The sequence below is a fragment of the Elgaria multicarinata genome, chromosome 1, assembly GCF_023053635.1.
Source record: "Elgaria multicarinata webbii isolate HBS135686 ecotype San Diego chromosome 1, rElgMul1.1.pri, whole genome shotgun sequence".
NCBI lineage: Eukaryota > Metazoa > Chordata > Lepidosauria > Squamata > Anguidae > Elgaria > Elgaria multicarinata.
In genome coordinates, this window is record NC_086171.1 from 49369575 (window position 1) to 49392984 (window position 23410).

A 23410-nucleotide genomic window follows, 5' to 3' on the forward strand; every position below is an offset into this window, starting at 1 on the left:
CTCTAGGACTCTGGTAGCATCTTGACTGGCCACAATTATATAATCATATAAACCAGTGGAGGCTGGTGGCTCCAATCTCAGTGGGGTGGTGAATCTGCTCCAGGTTTCAGTCAGAACCTTGTACAGCTCCTTTAGAGTTTGGACTGAAACCCAGAGCGGATTTACCACCCCACTGACATTGGTGCCACCAGCCTCCCCTGACGTAGAGTGTTTCCTCCAAGATGCCAGTCTCCAAACCTGTCATTCCACCATCACCCCTTGCATATGTGTGAATCCAAAGAGCAAATTGCAGTTATGTTTTAATAGGAGTGGGTAAGTTGTACAATTTGCTTTTGCTTAAACATTACCTGGGGTTTCAGGATTGTGGGATTGGTTACTGCATCAAACAAACTCTGATTTTTACCCAACAATAAAGGTTTTATAGAGCTCTCTCATTCTGCGACCTCTTTTTCGCCAGGCCAGAGGAAATGGCTGCTGCTCTTAACTAGCACTAGGGTGGCCAGGTGACCTCTTTTACAGAGGACAGTCCTGTTCAATTCCAGTTTAAAGATAATGAAACTTAAGAACTATGGTTTAGCACCAGTTACCATCTGGTCAGCAGACTAACCAGGCAGACCCACAGGTCATCTGCCTGCAGCCTTCCACACTATAGTGAGATGTACTGTATTTTTATTTAAATTATAATTATTTCTAAATTTACATATATATGGGGCAGGATCCAATGGGATGCTTACACCCCTGTTGATCCTCCTATGGCCCACCGATTCCCATCTGCAAGTGATGTCCACCAAAGAATTAGTACTTCCGGGGGCAACTGGAAATGAGCAAAAACACTTGTTTCTGGAATGAGGCAGGTTGGCGTTTGTCCCGATTGAGAACATTTCCGCTCATTTCGGGGCTCCCTCTCAACCTCTGTCACTCAAGCAGTGGGTCCCGCTTGTGTAATGGAGTTGGCAGAACCCACCACCCACACAACAGTCTGTGGGGCGCAAGAAAATCGGTGGAGGGGTAAGTGCACCGTTGGATTCTTCCATATTTATGTCTGTCAATATCTATATCGTATCTATATATTAGCATATGCAAAACCTATGTTTTTGCCTCTATCTATCTATCTTTTATCACTATATATATTAGTAAATGCAAAACTTATGCAAATTCACATCTTTCATCCCACTATTTTTTTTGGAGGGGGCACATTGATGCATTTCTTCTGTTTTGGCAATTTGCAAGTGGTTACTCTCTCAGTTCCTGGCTCCTCCCGGCAAGTCCAGCACTCAGGCTGCATCTCACGGCTCTTTCACGTTGTTAAAACATGTAACGGCACACCAAGAGAGAGAAACGGGTATCACACTCCACAGGAGCCTGTAAAGAATTCTAAGAATGGCGACTCCACACTTTGGTATTTGTTCTTAAGAGTCAGGGGTGACTGGGAGGCAGGCCTGATCATTTGGCTTTGTTAATGTTTATTAACATTAACGTTATAGTGATTCTTTCTTTCATATTCAAATTGCATAGGCTGTAGTATAGAGGGAACAGGGCATTGAACATTACTATTTTGGCTGGTTCTGTTCCAGAGAATAATAATAAATAGTTCCATATATCTTTTTTTATATAATGTAAGCACATAACCATTGGTACAAAACAGGGCAGCACGCTTACTAACAGGGACTGGCCGACGAGACCACATCACGTCAGTCCTTTTCCAGCTTCATTGGCTGCCAGTCCAGGTCCGGGCCCGATTCAAAGTGCTGGTATTAACATTTAAAGCCCTAAACGGCTTGGGGCCAGGCTATCTGAAGTAACGCCTCCTCCCGTATGTACCTGCCTGGACCCTAAGGTCATCCTCAGGGGTCCTTCTCCATGAGCCCCTGCCAAAGGAAGTGAGGCAGGTGACTACCAAGAGGAGGGCCTTCTCTGCTGTGGCACCCCGGCTATGGAATGAGCTCCCTAAGGAGGTTCACTTGGCACCTACATTATATGCTTTTAGATGCCAGGTGAAGACCTTTTTATTCTCCCAGCATTTTAACAGTCTATAAATAAATTTTAACTTGGTGTTTTAAATTTGTAATTTTGCATTGCTGCTGTTTTGATCTGGTTGAGCTTTTATATTGTATTTTATATTATGGTTTTATACTCTTGTTTTATACTTTGAATGTTTTTAATTTTTGTGAACCACCCAGAGAGCTCTGGCTATTGGGCGGTATAGAAATGTAATAAATAAATAAATGAATAAATAAATAAATAAATTCACTCAGAAAGTTATCCTTACAAGCCATACTTTATTCATACTTTATTCTTTAGCTAGTAACTACATCTTGACAGTTTAATGAGACAGATTCTTCGAAGTAATTCAGCAGCAGAACAAGACCACTTGCTCGAATGTAATAACTGATTATCACTTCCCTTGTTTGCAACACCTATTTCCTGTGGTTGAACTGAAGACTAAACCATGTAAAAATGAATTCAAATGGATGTGAAGAAGTGGTAATTTTGGATAGGAAATTATATCATAATTTTGTTGACACTTTCAATTGTAACACCATATTTCCCTCACCCCCTACAGCCTTTTAATTAGTAGAATATTGTGACTTTTAGTTGATGCTTTTGCAAGAAATCTGTTTTTCCCCTGAACTTAAAATGATTTTTTTAAAAAAAGTAAGAAATGGGTTACATTGTTTTATATATACTTTTAATTGGAATTTACCCCTCATTGTTAAATTGAGTGGTGTTATGCTGTCCCCTACAGCAAAAACATGTGATACTTTCATTGTGTATTCATATAAACGCTTGGCTTTCTTATAGGTTACCTGTAAGTCTTTCTGTAAAATGGAGCAGTACAACTGTATTTGGAATGTCTCAGGAACCTTTTACAAAAGAACTATTCTACCCTTTGATGGCAAGCTCATTTTTTTTCTGTGTTTAGGTCTCCCGAAATCTCAACTAGCAAGATGTTATTCAGTTGTGATGCCCCATCATGCATCATGCCTTGATGTCAGAGTTTCCAGGCAATCTGGCTGGAGTCTAGATTTCCCTTACGTGGAATTGGGTAAGTGTAAAGATGTGCCGAGAGTATAAAAAATTAATCATTTACCAAATCTTGCCGAAGGCTAAGTTCTGTAATCCATAAGATAACTTTCATTGGGCTCTTAAAGAATCTTGAGTCTTGGTTGGAATAGGTATGAGATTTGAATGCCAAGGATTTGGAGGCTCTCCATAATCGGCTATATTGGAATCTTTTTCGTTGAAGATTTGGCAGGACTCAGTGGAGGGTGATTTTGGTGGGGATGTGAATCCATTCTGGGTTTCAGTCAGGACCAGCCAGAACTCTAAAGGAGCTATCCAAGGTGCTGAACCTACTTTGGGGATCGGGTTCAGTGCCTTGGACAGCTCCTTTAGAGTTCTGGCCGGTTCTGACTGAAACCCAGAATGGATTCACATCCCCACCGAAATCAGAGCCACCAGCCTCCACTGTCAGGATTATGCATTTCTGTTTTAATTAAATTTATATCCCTCCTTTCTGCTAAAAAAGGCACTCAAGTCAGCTACTGAGAGTAAATGCCCAATAAAAACAAAAATTCAACTGAAACATAAAAACAGATTAAAAACCCAGGCAATGATCTACACTACTGCTTTATAACGGTTTATAACAGTATTGACAACGGTTGGGGCCCAGGACACATTCCATATACCGGTTTCAAAATGTTTTCAGAGTGTATATCCTGCTTGGTGTAGATCTGGCCCCAATTAAAGCACACAAACGAAAAGTAATTCCACTGAACCGGTTAGACCTCTCCTTCATCAGCAGCCCAGTTTATATGCCAAAGGCCTGTCTGAACAAAAATGTCTTTACTGACAAGTAAAGGTCTCTGGGATATGACTGATGCTGTCTTGTGGCTTTTGTACTTCTGGTTTGGTGCTACAGTGTTCTGTCAGAAGTACAAGACAAGTGCTAATGTAGAGTATGGTCTGGCAGAACGCCAAACTCAAATCTTAAAGTGGACCCAGGTGGCAAAGCATCTTCGGGCTTATGTTCAGGGTAGGCTGAAGATGCAGATTATGTATTCTTTAAGAACTCAAATGCGACTTTTTCTCCTTTTTTTCCTTTCTTTTTGCACTAAAACTATCCTCCATACGGGATAATTTGAAGGTAGCCAGTTTTATAAAAAGGATACAGGAATTTTTATAGGCCTGTTAGCCTAACCAGTCTCTAACATGTTGGTAGAAAGTATTATTAAAGTTCAGAATTATGAAACATATAGAACAGGCCATTTTTAATGATGAATTCACACAACTCTGCAAAAAGGAGTCTTGCATAATAACTTCTTCAAAAAAATTTTAAACTGTCGGCAAATATGTAGTTGGTATAATCCGGAAGACACTATACATTTTTACTCAAAAATGCTTTTGACCAAGGATCCCTTCACATGTTATCCACATGGAAGGGGCTCCACGTATGGCCCTGCCCCCAATGCCACATGGCTTCCTGGCCCACCCTTGCCATCCACATATTGCGCATGGGCATCTAAACAGGGAAAGCCTGTGCACATGGGCTTCCACATGATCTGAAACCTGAGGCTAATGAGTATCTTAGGTGTCTTAGGGTCCTCTTCTCAGCTGGTAATTTATGAAAGAACAGAAGGTGAAATGTAGGAGTACATGGGCAGTTTTCACAATGGGAGCAAATGGAAGCAACCTTTAGTAAAACTGACTCAAGGTAAAAACTGGCTTAGGACTAGCTAGTTGTCACAACTGCTGTAGGATGACAGATGGGGTGTATGTGCACATCGGAACGATAGCTAGGAAAAGAGTAGAGCTTGTAGCAACGTCGGTTGACTTACATGTTACCAGCTTGAGTTTGCAGGTTAGGCTAGATGGGGTTATGTGTGTGTTACACACACACACACACACACACACACACACACACTACCCCAGTATCTAGTTATCATGCAATGACATACTCAGATACCTGTCATCCTGTACCAAAATAAATATTTTGGGTCCTGGGGAGCGATTGGACAAAGAGGAGGGAAACAGTGTCTTTAACTGCTTTCAAGCACTAGTGTGAAAGGGGCCAGAGGGGTGGATGGAGGTGGTGATTCACTACCACTGCGTTCTTCAAGTTCAAATAACTTAGGAATTCCTCGGTTTAAAAAGCATTTCCGCTTCCGTTTGTGTCAATAACTCTGTGATCTTGGCATTGTGGCTTCCTTTTTGCTCTCAGAATCATATTGACTTGCGTAACTTTTTACTCAGCTTGCCAAATGGTAGTTGGAGCATTCCTCTTCATGTTGCAAGTGATTAACAAAGAAAGGCTGCAGTCCTATTCACACTTACCTGGGAGTAAGTCCCACTGAATGTAATAGGACAGAAGTAAGTCCTATTCCGAAGTGAGTAGAAATGCTTAGCATTCCTTTCTAAAGCAGCTATCAACTTAGATTGCTGATTGCAGTGGGCACTGGGACTCTCCCGTTTCCTCAAGCAGTGCAGCCGTGAGGAGGAGATTCAAAGTATTTGTTTCTGTTTTCAGCTAACTGCTGTTTGCCATTGTATCTAAACCTGAGCAAACTGTGTTTAGTGTTAATTCTGATATATTAAAACAAGCCAACTTCAAATTGTGGTTAAAGATCCTGGCTTGTTTCACTAAACTATAGTTAACTCTAACCACAGTTTCCGGTTTGGACATAACAAACTGCAGTTTGCTGAAAATGGAAGCACATGCTTCTGATCTCCTCCTTGCAACCACGCTGGAGGAGGAGAGGCGAGTGCATGGGCCCAAGGCTCCTGCACATAAAATAAAAAAATATGGCTTAGTGTTTTGTGCAAATGCGGCCAGTCAGAACAAGAGGAAGTTCAACCAAAACTGTCGAACAAGAGTCTAAATAGTTGAGCACATCTGCGTCCAGTTACCCTAAGAAAACAAGAAACCAAAACAGTGAGGGCATCCAACAGCTTGAACAGTATGTGTGCGATCTGGGCTTCCACTGGGCTTCTCCTACCCCCCTGTGTTCCCTCCCGCCCTCACGTCATTAAAACAGTCACTTCATTGAAAACGATACTTGAGTCTACAAAGAAGTCATAGTGAATGGGGAACAGTGACTAAATGTTCCTTAAATAGCCTCCCAACACTCAGGGATGACATTCTTCCTTCTGTGTAAAAGAACTTGTCCAAGGGATGTTGGTCATAATATAGAACATGCCAGAACAACATCATTGCTGAAATAAAAATCTGCAGTATTAGATATAGAATTATGCGTGGATTTTTAAAATATTCTTGTTTGCTTGAGTACATCCAGGATTTGTGTGCCCATGTTTGCATGGATGCGACCCAGGTTGCTCTTTCTTATATTCCAGTATTCCTGCCGTGTCTTTTCCTAGTATTGTCTGGTTTCCACAGTTCTCCTCAAGACTGCTTCCTACAAAGCTATTTCCTAATAAATGCAAATGGACCCAAACTGAGAAATGGTCCTCTTCCTTGGCCACATGACGTGGAGTTAAATGCTTTCCTTTCAGGTATGAACTGTAACAGTGACTGGTTTCTAAAATCCACTTGATTTGTGAGCCTTAGCATGAAAAGGCCAATGGCATGAAAACGAATCAGCTGGTTACAGGAAGCTTGGATCCTTCTTTGTGCTCTTTTCCCATTTGGGAAATCCAGGGCTTACCCCCACTGAAAGTCTCGCTGGAAATGAATGAACTACTTTGTTATTGCAATGGCAAGAGCACCACCCCATCTTCTGTAGCCACTTAGTGACCCTGTTCAGATGACGCGCTAAGCCACGGTGGTTAAGCACTTTGAGCTAAACATTATGGCTTAGCGTGCCGTGTGAACCATTCCTAACCATGGTGGCTACATAACCATGGTTTAAACATGGTTAAACCATTTGCTGCAAAGGGTTAGTGGCCTAACCATGGCTTAGCATGTTGCCTGAACAGGCCCATCGTTTTTGCGCATTTCTGGTGTCTATCACCCAATGTGGCTGTAGTCATCTCTCAGGGACTTTGCAACAGCCCGCTTTGGCAAATACTATTCTGTCTCCCAACAAAATTTAGACACCTTGGGCTACTAAAGGACTGTTTTATTCCCTCCCATCATTCCTTTTCCAACCTCTGACAGTTTAAACAAGCTTGAATAAATCTATTTTGGGACGGAGGAAGGAGACCTCTTCTTTCATCTGTGCTAACTCTAGCTGTCATCCTCTACATAGGAGAGCAAAGTTCTAAGATAATAAGAAAAGCAAAATATTTTGGGACTGTCAAGTTTCATTTTCCTAATCTCTCACAGTAATAGTGACAATCTCTTGTATTGCTCAGGATTTTTTCTTTTGTGGTAGCACGATGAAAGCATTGTGAAATAGAAAAAAAAAACACGCTTTGAAAAATATTTAGAGACAGAGAGCTTGGGTGGGAAGGAATAAAAATAGGAAATCCATGTTCCGAGCCTCTGCAAGTGAACAGTACAAATAAAGCAAATTATAGACCAATGAAAAATAAGGCATTGGGAACACTTTTGATGGTGAAAGTAAACTACAAAACTAAGGGCCCAATCCTGTTCGTATTTATATAGAAAAATGTCCTACAACTCCCAGCATTTCCCAGTCAGCTGTGCTGGGGAATGCTGGGAGCTATAGAGCTATTTTCTGTCTAAACATGCATAGGTTTACACCCTTAGTCTGGGGCTGAAATTTCAAGACTTTAATATGCCTGTATGGTTTTATATTTTTCTGTCTGTGCTGCTGATTTACTGAGATCTCAGGAATAATCAATGAATGGACTTCCCCCGAACCCAGGTAAACAGAAAGATTAAAACAATGATTTCTCTCCTGGTGGTGTTTTTTCTCTCTTCTACTTAGTTTTAAGATAATTCATACCTTTTATCCTGAAACAGTACACATTTAGTGCAATTAATTTAAAGAATATTGTAGAAATTTTTATTTAAAGAAAAATGGTAGAAAATCTTATTTTCTGAACTGCTTGCCAGGACCAGTGTCCTATTCAGTATGTCAGTGTTTACTGCATGGTAATGAAAACAGCATCAAAATAAACTATATTTTCATTTCAACATTCACTGACATTAAAAATGAATACATGCTTTAATATTTTAAAAGGAAATTGAATCAAGGCAATAAATCACATTTATGTCTTCACTGGACTTTTCTTTTAAAAATAATAATAACAAGCTTGAAGCTTGAAGCACAGGTTCCAGGTTTTGAGGTGCGTTTGAATAATGTTCCAGTCCAATCCCAGTTGCAGATGGGTTTGGTGCTGGCCTAGTCCATGGAATTGTCCTTTGCCAATGGAATGCCCAAAACTGGTATTCATTGAAAGATGAAATAGATGAATTGTGTTGAATTGCAAATCTGAAGCTTGCGGATCCAGTGTATTTCCCCAAATGCCGTATGGGGTCGGCAGGAAAAGGGATATAGCCAGTGGCAGGCTGCAGGTTGTGTGTCATGTAGGTAGCAGCTGCCGCCGCTCCTGAACAGTGACCTGAGGGAAGCGGCACCTGCATCCTTATCAGCCAGTATCACAACAAGGCAGCAACAGGGGCATTATCCTGATATAGACCATTGTTCCATCAGCTCCACGTTGTCCACGTTGAGTGGCAGCACTCAGCCCTACCTTGGGGTGCCGGGGATCAAACCCAGGACCTTGCATGAAAAGCATGCGCTCCACCACTGAGCTTTGGTTCTTCCCCAAGAATAGATAATCTGGGTAACAGGTTGTTTGCTTAGCATGACAGCCTCCCATATACTCCATCCCATCATGAACTGCCTCCTTGCAATTGGTTTGAATAGATTCTTAATCTTAAAGCAACAATAACAAACCCATTTCTCCATCTCCACTCCCATTCATATCAGAGTGCTCATCCAGATGACTTGAGGGCCAAACTCCATTAGCATCAATTACGTTTTTCTTTCTCTAGCCATTGGAGGAGGCAAATTTAGGAGGGGGAAGTGGCTGGGTGGGGAGGTTTAATCCCGCCCCGCCCCATCCCGTCCATGCACAGTGGTCCCGTTATGGATCAGGGCCCTGCACGCTTACACTAAGCAGGGGTAGGCAACTTGTGGCCCTCCAAAACTTCTGCCCTACAACCCCCCAATAATCCTAACCAGCAAAGCCAATGGTGAAGGATGCTGGGAGTTGTAGGCCAAAAGATCTGGAGCGCCACAAGTTGCCCACACCTGATTTAGTCCAAGATGATCTGACAGGTTGTGGCCCACTGGGGTCCCCAGCAGAGTTCTTTCCCATCTCTGCTGACTAAATTAAAAAAGTAGTAGTTAGGATCCACTGTGCATTTAATGTAGTATGTGGTTTAGCCCTGTATTGCTCTGGAGGTGGGAGCTCTTGCCCTAGGGGAGTTTGATCATTTGGTTTATCCTGCAAACAGTAAGGACAATTTCCCCATATGCTGTGTATAAACATATGGTGAGACGGTTATCTGTCTGTATCCACTGGCAGTCAGTTGTTTCAAATACAAAAGCTTTTGCTCGTACTTGCGGAATAAGAGCATTTTTCTTCATCGTAGTGAGATGTTCTGTTCCATCTCATTCTCTGGGTTGCATTCTGATTCTTTCTGCCATGACATCTATAGCCATAAAATCCAATTCATCTCCAAGATATGGCTAATGTCGTGAGAGCAATTCTCAAGCAAAATGATTCTTAGATGTTGTTCAGTGAAAGATTTGGATGGTTTCTCTTCAAATTAAAGGCCAGGTCACGTTCAGAAACAAATTAAATATTAAACAGAGGAATTACATTGGAGCAGTGCCCAGATTCTAAAACTAGGCTGCCAATAAGCCGATAACCTGCCCCCTCTGCGGCAAGTTTTAATTCACATCATACAGAGGAGATAATGGCAGTAATGCTCATCGCTCAGGACCAAGAGTCCAATTTTCTCCATCTCCCAAAGAAGGAACATACATAGTCCAATGTCACGTAGCAACAAGATAATGGAGACTTCCCCAACCTGGTGCATTCAACAGGTGTTGGAAGGCAGCTCCCATAATTCCATGCAGTGGCCATGATGGTAGGGAATTATGGGAGTTGCTGTCCAGTATATCTGGAGGGCACCAGGTTGGGGAAAGATTGGCTTTCTGAATGGCAGTAATTATCCTGAGCATTGGAAAAAATAGGCTACTGATGGGATTGGTGTTAGGGAAAGGATTCCCATTCCTGGCATGGTGCTGTTTTCAGTTCAGTCCACAGTGATAGCGAGTGAAGGTCGTCATTGTCTGGGCCACTTGTTCTAGGGTATGAAATGAATTGCTGGTGTCTATCCAACTCCTGCTAGTTCTGTGTCCCTATTAGTATACTTTTCCAATAACACCGTCCCTTTTTGCGGATCTGTGCTGTTCACAGCTGTAAATCGGAAGCTTCAATAATTGCACAAGGTCAGATTTGAAGCAAAGCTGGGCTTTTTACCATCGCTGTGCGCTCTGTCTTTCTCAAATGCAAAATGAGCATCTTTAAAATGCATTGCAATAATAGTTGAGTGGGGTTGGTGCCAAAGAAGGTTGGAAAGGATAGAATAAATATGCTTTAGTCTTGTAAACCTTAGGAACTGTGATCTAGAAGTTTTGGAATTGCTCGAGCATGGAAATAGGAAAAATACATGTATTAACACTTCTAACAAAGACAGGCTACAAACCTGTACACTGTGGTGTATGTAGTAGTCCTATTGGCTTTGATGAGATTTTAGGGAATGTTGGGCAGTATAAATATGTAATAAATAAATAATGTGTGGAGCCAACACTTTCATAGCTGCTTACAAAGATCCTCTTGAACTTGGCATCATTAAAGGAGAATACTCTCTGTCCTCAGCATGTGTGCTTTTTGGCATCTAGTTAATACAACTAGAGCACTTGGTGCAGAGAAATCACTGGTGCAGGCTATAGAGGTATGGATCTGGGGTTTGGTTTCAAATTCTTGCTTGTTTATAAACTCACTGTGTGGCCATTGTACCAGCTACAAACCCGTTTATAAAATAAAATTATAAAATAAAAATTGAAAGATGTAGGATAAAGAAAGTCGGATAGCCTATTTTGTTTCCCTGGTATAGAAATGTCATTTTATTAGAACGGAGTGGAAAATAGTGTTTTTCCCCAGCTTTCAGATGTGTTGGACTACAATACCCATAATCAGCTAGCATGAGGGATAGCACTTAGTTGGGGAATGCTGAGTTAGCCAATCATACAACTCGGTCAGTCTTAAGGATAAGGACTAATGCTCTCCTCTGGGGCACACTGGGTTTTCTGGAAAGAAAAAAAAAACTAGCAGTGGATGAAAACCACCATTCAATCCAGCAAGCTAATTTGGAATGAGATGTGAACATTGGTTCATGTTTCTGGTGGACCATTACATGACTAAGTCTTAATACCATTGGAAATTAGGATCCTGGTCAATTGCCATGGCAGTAAAGGCAAGAATGGAATTTGTTATTATTTATTTACAGGACTTATATACTGCTGTATCTCTGACAAGATTCCCGAGCCATGAACAATAAAAAGGAAGGGGAGGAAGAATCAAAATATGGAATCAAAATATTTAAAACTAGATTGTTATCTAAAGCAGTGGCTGGTCAGTCAGGGAAGGGTTGTTTAAATGAAAATGTTTTCAGCAGGTGCCAAAACCAAAACAATGTTTGTACCTACTTAACATCAACAGGCAGGCCTTCGCTGCCACAAGACGTAGTGATGGCCACCAATTTGGATGGCTTTAAAAGGGGGTTGGATAAATTCCTGGAGGAGAAGGCTATCAATGGCTGCTAGTCCTGATGGCTACCTCCAGTATCAGAAGCAGTAAGCCTAGGTACACCAGTTACTGGGGAATATGGTTGGGAAGGTGCTGTTGTACCCATGTCCTACTTGTGGGTCCTGGGTCAACAGCTGTTGGCTGCTGTGTGAACAGAGTGCTGGACTAGATGGACCTTTGGTCTGATCTAGCAGGGCTCTTCTTATGTTCAGGGAGTTCCTTGGAGAGGGAGCCAGTACAATGAAGGCTCTACTCTGAGTGTACTCCAAATGGACCATAAGACCAAGCGGAACCACCGGGAGTGCCTCTTCTGATGACCTCAGTGACTGGGCAGGCTGATAAAGGAGAAGACACTCCCTCAATTATCCTGATCCCAAGTTATTTAGGGCTTTATACACCAATAGCAAAACCTTAAACCTGGCCTGGTAGCAAATAGGCAGCCAATGCAGTTCACTTAGAGGTATTACATGCGGAAAAGGGGCACCTCTCGACAACACCCGAGTTGCTGCATTTCACATCACTTGTTGCAGGTCCCATTTGTTCTGTTTATATTCACATCTCTATTTAGACTTCCTTAAAAAAGAAGACAATACCCTCTTCTTTAGTTAGTAGTTCTAACTTTGGCAGTAATTCCGCTGTATAAGTTATCACACTTCCCTTCTGACCAAAAGCCAAATTCTACAGCTACGGCACATTGGTAAAAAGAATTTTAAATCCATAATTGCTTGACCAGATGATGAATTGGGCTTTAAATCTTCCAACCATGTCTTTTTTTATTATCTACCATGGACCAGCTGTAAAGCTCTGTGATGTGTTCTGGAAAACCTAACTAAATGCATATGCACTCTATATCTGTTTTTGTTATTACTACAAACATTGGTTTTGCATTTTGTTTTAAATTAGTCATTTTATAGATCAAGAAGGACATGCATTTTTAACACTGTCATTTTTAATATTGTCAAAAATAGGAAAGCAGCTTGTTATCACCCTGGTTCCTATTGGGATCGAACTATAAATCCAGTCTGGGTGGTGTTTTGAAGACAATAAAAACTGATTATTTTTTTTCCAACTGCCCTTGCAATATATTTATACCCTTATTTTGAATGGTATAAAACCAGAAAATATTTTTAGTTGTATGAAAGAATCTTAGATTTAATGAGTCTTCCTTATTTTCTTTTTAAAGAATCCTTAATTAGACATACTGGTTGACATAAAAAATGCAATTACTTAAAAAAACAACCAACAATACAAAGCTGTTGAATTTTCATCTTTCAAACTGAGGGTCTATTTCTTTCTAAAGCTGAAGGACAGACTTGCTTATCTATACCCAGTTGGTTAATTTTGGAAATTAATAGGCATGTTTTACCCATTGCAGCGTGTCGTCTATACTCAAGTGAATGAGACATAATCGTTAAAATCTGTGGAACAAATACTGGTTTGGGAATTCTGAAACTGAGCAAGTTACAGTGTTTGTTTTCTTTGAATAACAATTTCAAAGGACCACTGCAGATATAACATTCCTTGTTCCTTATAGGAGTGGGTCATGGGGTTGCAGATCTCTTTTTCCCTGCCTGTTCCCACTAGCCTTGACCGTGTTAGTTGTTATGTCTGCATAGAAATTAAACTACAGCTAATGATAACCAGAGTTAGCTCCTAGCCAGGATTTTTAACTAGCTTCAAATCCTGGCAAGGGGTGAACTCTGGTTAGCATTAACCATGGTTAACATTTGTGCTGACAGAATTCTTAATCAGAGGGGAGAACTTTAATCAGTCTTCCCCAACCTGGTGTTTTCCTGATGATTTGGACTACAATCCCAAGCATTTCTGGCCATTGGCCATGCTGACTGGGGCTGATGGGAGTTGAAGTCCAAAACATTTGAAGAGGACCAGCTTGGCACCTTGGAAGCCAAAGACTGCAATTCTAAGTGCACTTACATTTCAACTCAGTGAGGATTGTAGGGTGTGAAACATAATGGTGTCAAGAGCTGACTTCATCAGAAATGCCTTAAAGGGATCACAGGCGTGTTGGTAGCCAAATTACCCACTGGAGTTCTGGCTATGTCAGACAAACATGACTAACATATTCGTGGAGTCATTCCTTCAGAGTCTAACCCAAAACACCTGCAAGGAGATAAATAGCCTGGGAGCTAGTCAGGACTCATCCTAATCACTGCAGTGCTTTTGAGGGATATGTTGGGAATGAGTTCCAGAGGGATTGCAGAAAAACCAGCAATGAGTATTGGGGCTCTTTAAAGATGAGCACATTTATTTTGGCATAAGCTTTTTTGGACTATAACCCTTTCATCAGATGCATCTGATGAAGTGGGCTACAGCCCATGAAAGTTTATGCCAGAATAAATCGGTCTGTTGGGAATGAGGGGAGGCATTTCAGAGCTGAGGGGGACAATTTAAATTGCATTTTATCATCAGTATTTTATTGCCTTGTATTTTACGGTTTTAATTGTGAACCTCCCAGAGAGCTTTGACTATTGTATAATAGTGGTATAAAAATGTAATCAATAAATATAGAAAGGCAGGAAAAGAAAGCTTCTGGAAAAAAAGCATGTGTAAAGGAGCCAAACTTAATCCCACAAAGAATCCGGAAGCAGAAGCCTCGGTAAAGGTGCGGTTTGAAAGCCTCATGTAGAACTACCCCTTGTCTCTGAGCTGCTGTCCTGCTGCCTCCATCTTTTTGGTCCACACCATGTCTCTTGCCTGCTCCTCGCCATCTCATCTCTTCCGCCCTCTTAATGCCCTCTCTGTGCTTTCCTACATGGCAACCTGCCAATTCTCTATTCTGAGCGTTGGCCTTTTGGAGCTATGGTTCTGCTGTACTTCTGGGGCATGATGGAAAATAGAATTTGTTGCACTAATAGAGAGGGAGCTGAGTAATATTTTCTGTCCTACTTGTAGGGAGACAAAGTCACAGACACCTTCCCGCCTCCGAGACGGTACAAATCTTTCTTCAATTAAAAGGATCTGGATGGCTTTTGATTTCAAGTGACCTTGCGGTGATCTAGGCCCAAACCCAAATTAAGCAAACTGAAATATTTTGAGGCACTCGAGAAATGAATGCCTTGCTGCTATATCTTATTGTGGCATACTGACACCTAAAGGAGACCTGAGGTATTGGCACTCAAAGGTCACCTCTAGCAATTACAGAGTAGATATTTATAAGGTAGGTGGACTAGATGGATTAAAAAGAGAGGCGACACCATAACCAAGTGATTTTTAAATATATTTTTTATTGCCTTTCTGGTTTATAAATCCAACAGTGGGCCAGAAGTCCATTAAGGAACCCATTTAATTCTAAACAAAGCTAGTGTAACAAGGATTATGGCAGAACATTTTGCCACTGTTAATATTTTGTTGTTGTTGCAATAAATAGGTGATTATAAAATCCTAGTATGAAATACTTTTCAAGTATGAAATCCTGTTTAGACGTGCAGTATTTCTTCCCGTTCAAACCAAAATGGGAAAAGAGAAGCTTCCTATTACATAAAGCAATAACCGAGTTCCTTGAACTTAATTGTAATGGCCATGCTACCTAGGGCTAATGGGAGTTTTAGTCCAGCCCGTCTATACGGCACCAGGTTAGGGCAGGCTGCAATGGCTAATGTAGCTATGAAAGATAATTGGTTAAGGAGTGGGAAAAACATGTGGCAGGATCCAATGTGACACGAAGGCTAGTATAAAATACGTTGGGGTAGTGTGAAGGACCTCTAGCACAATGTCAGTTTCACTGGAGATTCCATGGAAAACCTGCCACACCAGCTAATGCTATCAGTGTTAAACAGGAGGCCCCTTATGCTAGTGCAGCTGTGCTGGATGCACAGATTGGAGGGAGGAAGGGTCTGGGGGGGGCGGTGGGGGGGAGGTGGAAGTGGAAGGAAGGCTGCGGCAGCAGGCACTGTGGCAGGAGGAAGGAAAGGCCGTGGTGATAGATGTCTATAATTTGATCTCATTTTTTGATAGGATAACCTCCCTTGTGGACTGTGGGAATGCTGTGGACGTCATATATCTTGACTTCAGCAAAGCTTTTGACAAAGTACCACATGACATTCTGATTAACAAATTAGCTAAAAGTGGGCTAGATGGAACAACTATTAGGTGGATCCACAGTTGGCTACAGAATCGGACTCAAAGAGTACTTATCAATGGAACCTTCTCAAACTGGGGAGAGGCAACGAGTGGGGTGCCGCAGGGCTCAGTCCTGGGCCCAGTGCTCTTCAACATTTTTATTAATGATTTGGACGAGGAGGTGCAGGGAACGCTGATCAAATTTGCAGATGACACCAAATTGGGTGGGATAGCTAATACCCTGGAAGACAGAAACAAACTTCAAAGTGATCTTGATAGGCTGGAGTGCTGGGCTGAAAACAACAGAATGAAATTTAATAGGGATAAATGCCAAGTTCTACATTTAGGGAATAGAAACCAAATGCACAGTTACAAGATGGGGGACACTTGGCTCAGCAACACTACAAACGAGAAAGATCTTGGAATTGTTGTAGATCACAAGCTGAATATGAGCCAACAGTGCGATATGGCTGCAAGAAAGGCAAATGCTATTTTGGGCTGCATTAATAGAAGTATAGCTTCCAAATCACGTGAGGTACTGGTTCCTCTCTATTCGGCCCTGGTTAGGCCTCATCTAGAGTATTGCGTCCAGTTCTGGGCTCCACAATTCAAGAAGGACGCAGACAAGCTGGAGCGTGTTCAGAAGAGGGCAACCAGGATGATCAGAGGTCTAGAAACAAAGCCCTATGAAGAGAGACTGAAAGAACTGGGCATGTTTAGCCTGGAGAAGAGAAGATTGAGGGGAGACATGATAGCAGTCTTCAAATACTTAAAAGGTTGTCACACAGAGGAGGGCCAGGATCTCTTCTCGATCCTCCCAGAGTGCAGGACACGGAATAACGGGCTCAAGTTAAAGGAAGCCAGATTCCGGCTGGACATCAGGAAAAACTTCCTGACTGTTAGAGCAGTGCGACAATGGAATCAGCTACCTAGGGAGGTTGTGGGCTCTCCCACACTAGAGGCATTCAAGAGGCAGCTGGACAGCCATCTGTCAGGGATGCTTTAGGGTGGATTCCTGCATTGAGCAGGGGGTTGGACTCGATGGCCTTGTAGGCCCCTTCCAACTCTGCTATTCTATGATTCTATGATTCTGTGTTGGGTGAAGAAAAGGCAGCAGTGGGAAGGAAAGGTCCGGCGGGGTCTGGCGGGTGCACTTGGGGGGTGCCAGTGCACCTGCAGGCACTGTATTGCAGACCCCTGAGCTAGCGTAATGTAATTTTCATTAGGACTCATGTCACATTGGATACCACCCATTTGTTCTCACACGAGGTACACCAGTGTCTTTTTTTTTTTTTTTTTAAGTGATTAGAATGTAAACTGTTTTGGAAATTAGTTTTAAAAGCTGATGAGACAAATAATACCTGAAAAGTTAGAGCTCCTTCTGTAGAACCTTTGTGAGCACAGTTTTGTCTTGATGACTGGGGAAGGGTGTTTGACTTTTCTCCCCCCCCCCCCACAAAGCAAGCTGAACTTAGTGCAAGCCCCAGCATATCTGCATGGCATATGACTGTGCTCTTATGTTGGGGTTCAAGCACACAGCTTGGTGCAGAAAGCATCTCTGCAGGGAAGTTAATACTAGGAATGTGCTCCGCTTCTAATCGGACCGGCGAATTAGAAACGGAGCGGGGGGCTTCACCTGCCCTTAAGGCGGAGGTGAAGAGGATTGGGGGGCCGGCGGAGTGTGGCGAAGGGGATCGAGGTGAAGGCAGATCCTTCGCCTCGATCCGGAGCTCCGCTGGAAAGGTAAGTGGGGTTTACCGGGCCCTGCCGCTGTCGCCCATGCGGCGACAGCGGCAGGGCCCAGTAACCCCCCCCCCCCGCCCTCCTCTCCCTTACCTGCCTCTGTCTGCGGTCCGTCGGCGTCTTCAATTGAGCCTGCAGTTCAACCAGGAAGTCTGGGCTGCTTGCGGCCCAGACTTCCTGGTTGAACCGCGGGCTCAATTGAAGACGCCGACGGACCGCGGATGGAGGCAGGTAAGGCCCCCCCTCCCCCTTGGTCCCTTACCAGGCTCTGCCGTCGTCGCCGCACGGGCGGCGATGGCGGCAGGGCCCGGTAAACCTCCCGCCCTCCTCTCCCGGCCGTACCTGGCGCCACTCCCCTCTACTGCGGAGCTCCGATTCGGAGCCAGAGCTCCGTGGCGAAGAGGAGCGGAGTATGGGCGGAGCGGCGTGGAGCGGAGCGGGCCGACCCGAAATTTTCGGATCGGCCCGCGGGGCGGAGCAGGGGGTCCGTGCACACCCCTAGTTAATGCCAACACAGGTATTAACAGTGATTACATAATTATTCCAGAATGCCACATGGAGAGCCAACATGAACAGACACGCCTGGTGTAGCTGTGTCTGCCCCTTGGATAGCTCCTTTTAAACCCGGAGTAGATTCACCACCACTGACATTGGAGCCACCAGCCTCCACTGTGTGTGTCTGCATGTATTGCTTGTGTGTCTGTCTGTCTGTCTTTCTGGAATCAGCTACTCTTGATGTGTAGTGCTTCTCAACTAATTTTTCTCACATTCTCAAAGGGTCTTCCGGACAATAAATAATGCATCATAATGGAAGCAATATTTTTGATATATGCATATACTTCTGTGGGTGCTCAGCACATCTTCCTTATTCCTTCCTTCACTGAGTGCTGCCAGCTTCATCCGCTGCACTTCAGAGAATCTCCAGGAAAGCTCCTTCGGCTGCTACCCATGGAGCGGTGGGTGGTTACGCTGGAAATTGTCCTTGCTGTTTGGGACATGATTGGAGAGAATCTGAGCGGCCATTGATGCTCTGGCAGGGGAGGGCCAAACCACACGATCCATTACATGCGTAGTATGCGGCTGACTCTCTCATTGTTTTTTTACTCATAAGTAACTGTGTGGAGCCCTGATCCATAGTGGGACCACTGTGTGTGGGGAGGGCAGGTTTAAACATTCCCCCTAGGTGCTTGTTTTCTGAATCTCACCTGCCTCCACATGGAGGCTTTTAAAAAAAGGCTCCCTTGGCCCCAATGGAGGCTTCTTTCTGTTTTTAGCCCTTGTGCAGCTAGGGGAGGGAGGGTTCAGGAAAAAAGTGGCCGCTGGTATGGTGGTCCTGATCCTGCCGGGGACTCTGCACACTTAATTGTGAATAAAAAACAAAGAGAGAGTCAGCTGCATGCGACATATTTAAGAGATTGTGTGGTGTGACCCTAAGGTAGAGGTTCTAGAACAGAAGGGAGCAGAGGCAGCTAGGTGGGCTGAGAGAGAGGCTGACCCTTCTGCCCTTCTTCCAACCTTTGGGTCATTATGGCACTTGAGGTGTAGTTGTGCAGGCTGGTTCGGACAATTGAAGTCCTGGTGGCTGAGCAGAGCCTGGCTTCTCCTCCCTAGCTGCTGGTGCTGGCCACTGTATTTATGTATTTATTTATTTATTGCATTTATATCCTGCCCTTTTTCCTCCAAGGGACCCAAGGCGGTGTACATATTCCTCCTCCTCTTAATTTTATCCTCAAAACAACAACCCTGTGAGGTAGGTTGGGCTGAGAGTGACTGGCCCAAAGTCATCCAGTGGGTTTCCATGGCTGAGTGGGGACTAGAACTCAGATCCCCCGACTCCCAGTCCGACTCCCAGTCCGACACTTTAGCCACTAAACCACACTGGCTCCTGTATCCTGCTGGCCACTGTATGAAAGCATTCAACTCCCAAAGAAACGGGGAGAGATGTGTGCTGCTTGGACAACTAGGAAAACACAGTGCTTCTCTTCTCTGTTCATTCACTGACCTTGAACATCTTTAAGGGCACAATCCTATATGCACGTTTAGGCAGAAGAAAAGGCCTACAATTCCCAGCATGCTGAGAGTTGTAGGCCTTTCCCCCACTGTCTAAACATGCATATAGGATTGTGCCATAAGTGATGCAAATACATGTGTCAATCAGCCTGTTGTACCAGGCCACACTTGTTTAAGTGATGACGATGGTCGACAGGTAAACCAGCACAACGCTGCAAAATACCAAGTTCCATAGGCTTTGCAATAATGTCACAGCAGTGACACAGGCAGACTTGCTGATACAAATATTGAGGTTGTGGCTGCAAACTGCTTTTTTTTTAAATGACTTTATTTAAAATGCTAGGTGGAAAACTTCCATCTGAACCTTTCATTGTTGTGAAATTTTGGAATCAAAACGGTGGTTTATTTATGTTTTGGATAACAACTGACCTAATCCCTGACCCAATGGCCAGTTTGCCGGGGTTTATGGGAATTGTAGTCCAAAACCTCTGGAGAGCACCAGGTTGCTGACCTCACATCCGGGCACATGTCTTTCCCATCACCAGCTACTGGACCCTGGGACATTCTACATATAGAACATGTGCACTTCCACTGAGCTATGGCCCTTCTCCGAAGACGATGCTGATGAGGAGACATCATCTAAATCCTGATTACTCTATTGCCCCCCAAAGACAAAAGGAACACCTTGTGGGGGTTATGTTTTCATGAGGAAAGCGTTCCTGGTCTGAGCTTCTTTGCAGACGTCAAAAGGCTGTGGAAATTGGATGAAATGAATTCACGTGAGGGAGACAGGATCTGTGTCTGGTCTGTATCTTACTCAAAGCAGCACAGGAAGTAGTCAAGTCTGTTAGGGCCATTCCATATATGATGTGGCTGCAACTCTAGGGGTCTGACTACACGCAGGGAAAGCCCCGCGGTAGCTGTGGATCTTCGGCCCATCGGTTAGACGACGCTTCCCTGTGCTGCTCCGATTTGAAAAAGTCTGAGATTCTCCCCAACTTTTTCAAAGGCCGTCAACACAGCACTTTCACCGGGAGAGTGAAAGTGTGGGGTTGAGGAGGGAGCAGGGCTGGCGCTACTATTAGGCCAACCAGGCAGCCGCCTAGGGTGCAGACCTCAGAGGGTTGCCCTTTAAGGGTCACAGTTTTATACAAATTAGCTGTATTAAGAAAAAAAACATAAAAGAAAGATATAATAGTTCAGAAACTCTCCTTGAACAGCTGAATCTATGTTGGCATTTGGGGTGTGTGTGCAAGTAGCTCGCCTAGCCTAGGGTGCAAAATAGTTTGGCCCTGGCCCTGGGAGGGAGGCAGCACTAACCCAGCTCCATGAAGACAAGCCCCTGATTTGCAACCGAGTGGACGCTAGACAGAGAGCTGCAGCTGATCCTGGCAATTTGAGTGTAATGTGAAACCCATGTTTTCAAACGGGTGCCTGCCTTGTTCACACCCACTGCTTTTTTTTTTAAAAAAAAATGTATGCATAAAGTAAGGTGTCAAGCAGTCCGTAGAATAGTGGCTACCTTAGAATCACACAGTCCCATTTTCCTTTTGCGAGCTGTACTTGCTCTTTCTTTCATATCTACAGGCAGTGCTTATGCTACCAGGAGGAAGAGGGGAATGGGGTGGGGGTGGGGTGGGGGGAGGAGGAAATGCAAAGAATAGTTGAACCGTAATCCTGAAATCCTTTGCTCTGGAACTCTCTTTTGAGGCGAGGCTCATAACAGCTCTCTCCCCTCCCTCTGCCTTTCCCAAGGCAGGTGAAAATATTTCACTTACAGAAAGCCATTATTGATTTATCTGCTGACTTTGTTTTTGTAGTTTCTGTTTTTATCGTTTTGATGTATTCCATTGTGCTCTGTACACTGCTGTCTCTGTACACTGCTCTGAAATGTGTATGAATAATATTTTTTGAAAGCCGTCCCATTGACTGCTCTGGAGGACTTCAAAGGCAAGCCGTTTCTAATATGCACCTTAAACTACCCTTGGGATTGATGCGGGAGAGTTTTTCTTTAAAGAGCAGTGGCTTTAGGAGAGGGGTGTGGGTTAGGGGGTTGCTTAATCCTCTCCCTGTGTGCTGCTGTTCTGCTTGAAATTGCCCTTCTCCAAGGCCTTATCTATACCAAGCAGGATATTGCACTATGAAAGCAGTATATAAAAGGCAGGAGCCATACTACTGCTTTATAGTGGTACTGAAGTGCACTGACAACTGTTGGGCTCCATTGACACAGACCATATACCACTTTCATACCGCTATGTCTTGCTTGGTGTGGCTCCTGCCTTTTATATACCACTTTCATACCGCTTTCATAGTGCAATATCCTGCTTGGTGTCGATTAGGTGCAACTGCTTTTCCTCTGGTGAGCTTCCAGATACTTGTTTACAAGGGGTTAACTCTCTCCTGGAATCCTGCAGGGAGTATGGCCTTAGGTAGACCGGGCTTTATCATGGGGTGAACCCTGCGATCGTTCCTGTACGTCCACATGACGCACAGGGGATCCTGGGATCAGGGAGGGATGATCCGTCTCTTGCCCCGGGATCTCGGCCTCCCCTTTGGGCCTACTTTTTCCACGGTCCCGGGCTGAGCCTGAGACCATGGAACGTGTGGTCAGTTGCCGCGGTTTGACCTGGCTCCGCATGATTCCTTGCGCAGAGCCAGGAGCTGCCCACGGGGTTAGGGTATGGGGAGCGGGGAAACTAAATTAAATTTAAAAAACACTTACCTTTAGCGCATGAGCGTTTGTGCGCTGCTTCTGCTTTAAAAAAATTTAAAATGGCGGGCGCAACGCCGGTCTTCCTGAGGTCGTCGCGCCTCACGTGTAAACAGAGGAGGGATCTCGCATTAAACATAACACGAGATCTTCCCTCCTCAGTCCTGGATTATAAGGTAGGTCTAGCTAAGGTGTATGATGTGGGGAGCGAAAGCTATTTTGGGATTTTCACCAGAAAAACACTTGACAGGGGAAGGATACGTCATGGTCAGTTTATTTGTATACCACATTTTCCACAATATGTTGTGCTCAAAGTGGTTCACAACACACATACAATTGCCACAATTGTAATACATCACAATACAACACATGAGACGGCCTTCTCTGCAGTGGCCCCACACCTTTCGAACAAGCTGCCAGTGGAGGTCTGCCATGCGTCATCATTGCAGGCCTTGAAAACAAATTATTTTACCATGGCCTTCTTGTGATATGGCTACTGTTGTTGCTGCTCTTGCCATTGTTGTTGCTGGTTTTATTATTGTTTTATTATTATGTTCTTGTTTTTATTGCTTTTAGTATTTTAACTGTTTTTATGTATTTTATTGCAGTAAGCCACCTCAGGAGGGCTTCTGCCCTGAAAGGTAGCCAAGAAACATTTTAAATGAATCAAAATAAACATTAACCACGTTGCAGTTCACTTAAAATATACCAAAATTTACATGAGAGCAAGGCATACCGGTAGGTCAGTGAACAGTATCCAGTACCAATAATAACATATATAGTCATGTTAAACAACTCAGTAAACAGTTTATGTTAATCAACCTAATAAGACGATGAATCGCATTTCCCCACCGTCACTGCCTCCTGCTCCAGTCCCACAATAAGGACGAGCAGTTTCCTCTTTCTTCACACAGGGAAGAAAGAGGAAGCAAGCAGCGACCGCGTTGCCCAGTCAGTGGGCGTTTTTATCGTGCTGCTTCTCCTGCACACAGTGGGAAATGGCGCCAATTATTGTCAGAGCCAAGAAGAAATATTTTCCGAGTCTTATTTTGTAGCGCGAAAAACAACAGAAGAAGTGGGAGATGCACAGGAGGATTGCTGTGTCGTCAAAATGAC

At 43.7% G+C, this 23410-nt stretch overlaps 1 protein-coding gene across 1 annotated transcript in view; it reads left to right on the forward strand.

Moving 5' to 3' along the window:
* The first annotated feature begins 2958 nt into the window (after positions 1-2958).
* Positions 2959-23410, forward strand: part of KIAA1217 (KIAA1217 ortholog) — a 421304-nt gene continuing 400852 nt past the window's right edge. Inside the window, exon 1 of the mRNA XM_063127615.1 lies at positions 2959-3046. Coding sequence (XP_062983685.1) covers positions 2965-3046 — 82 coding nt within the window. The 5' untranslated portion in view covers positions 2959-2964. The remainder of the gene's footprint in view (positions 3047-23410) is intronic.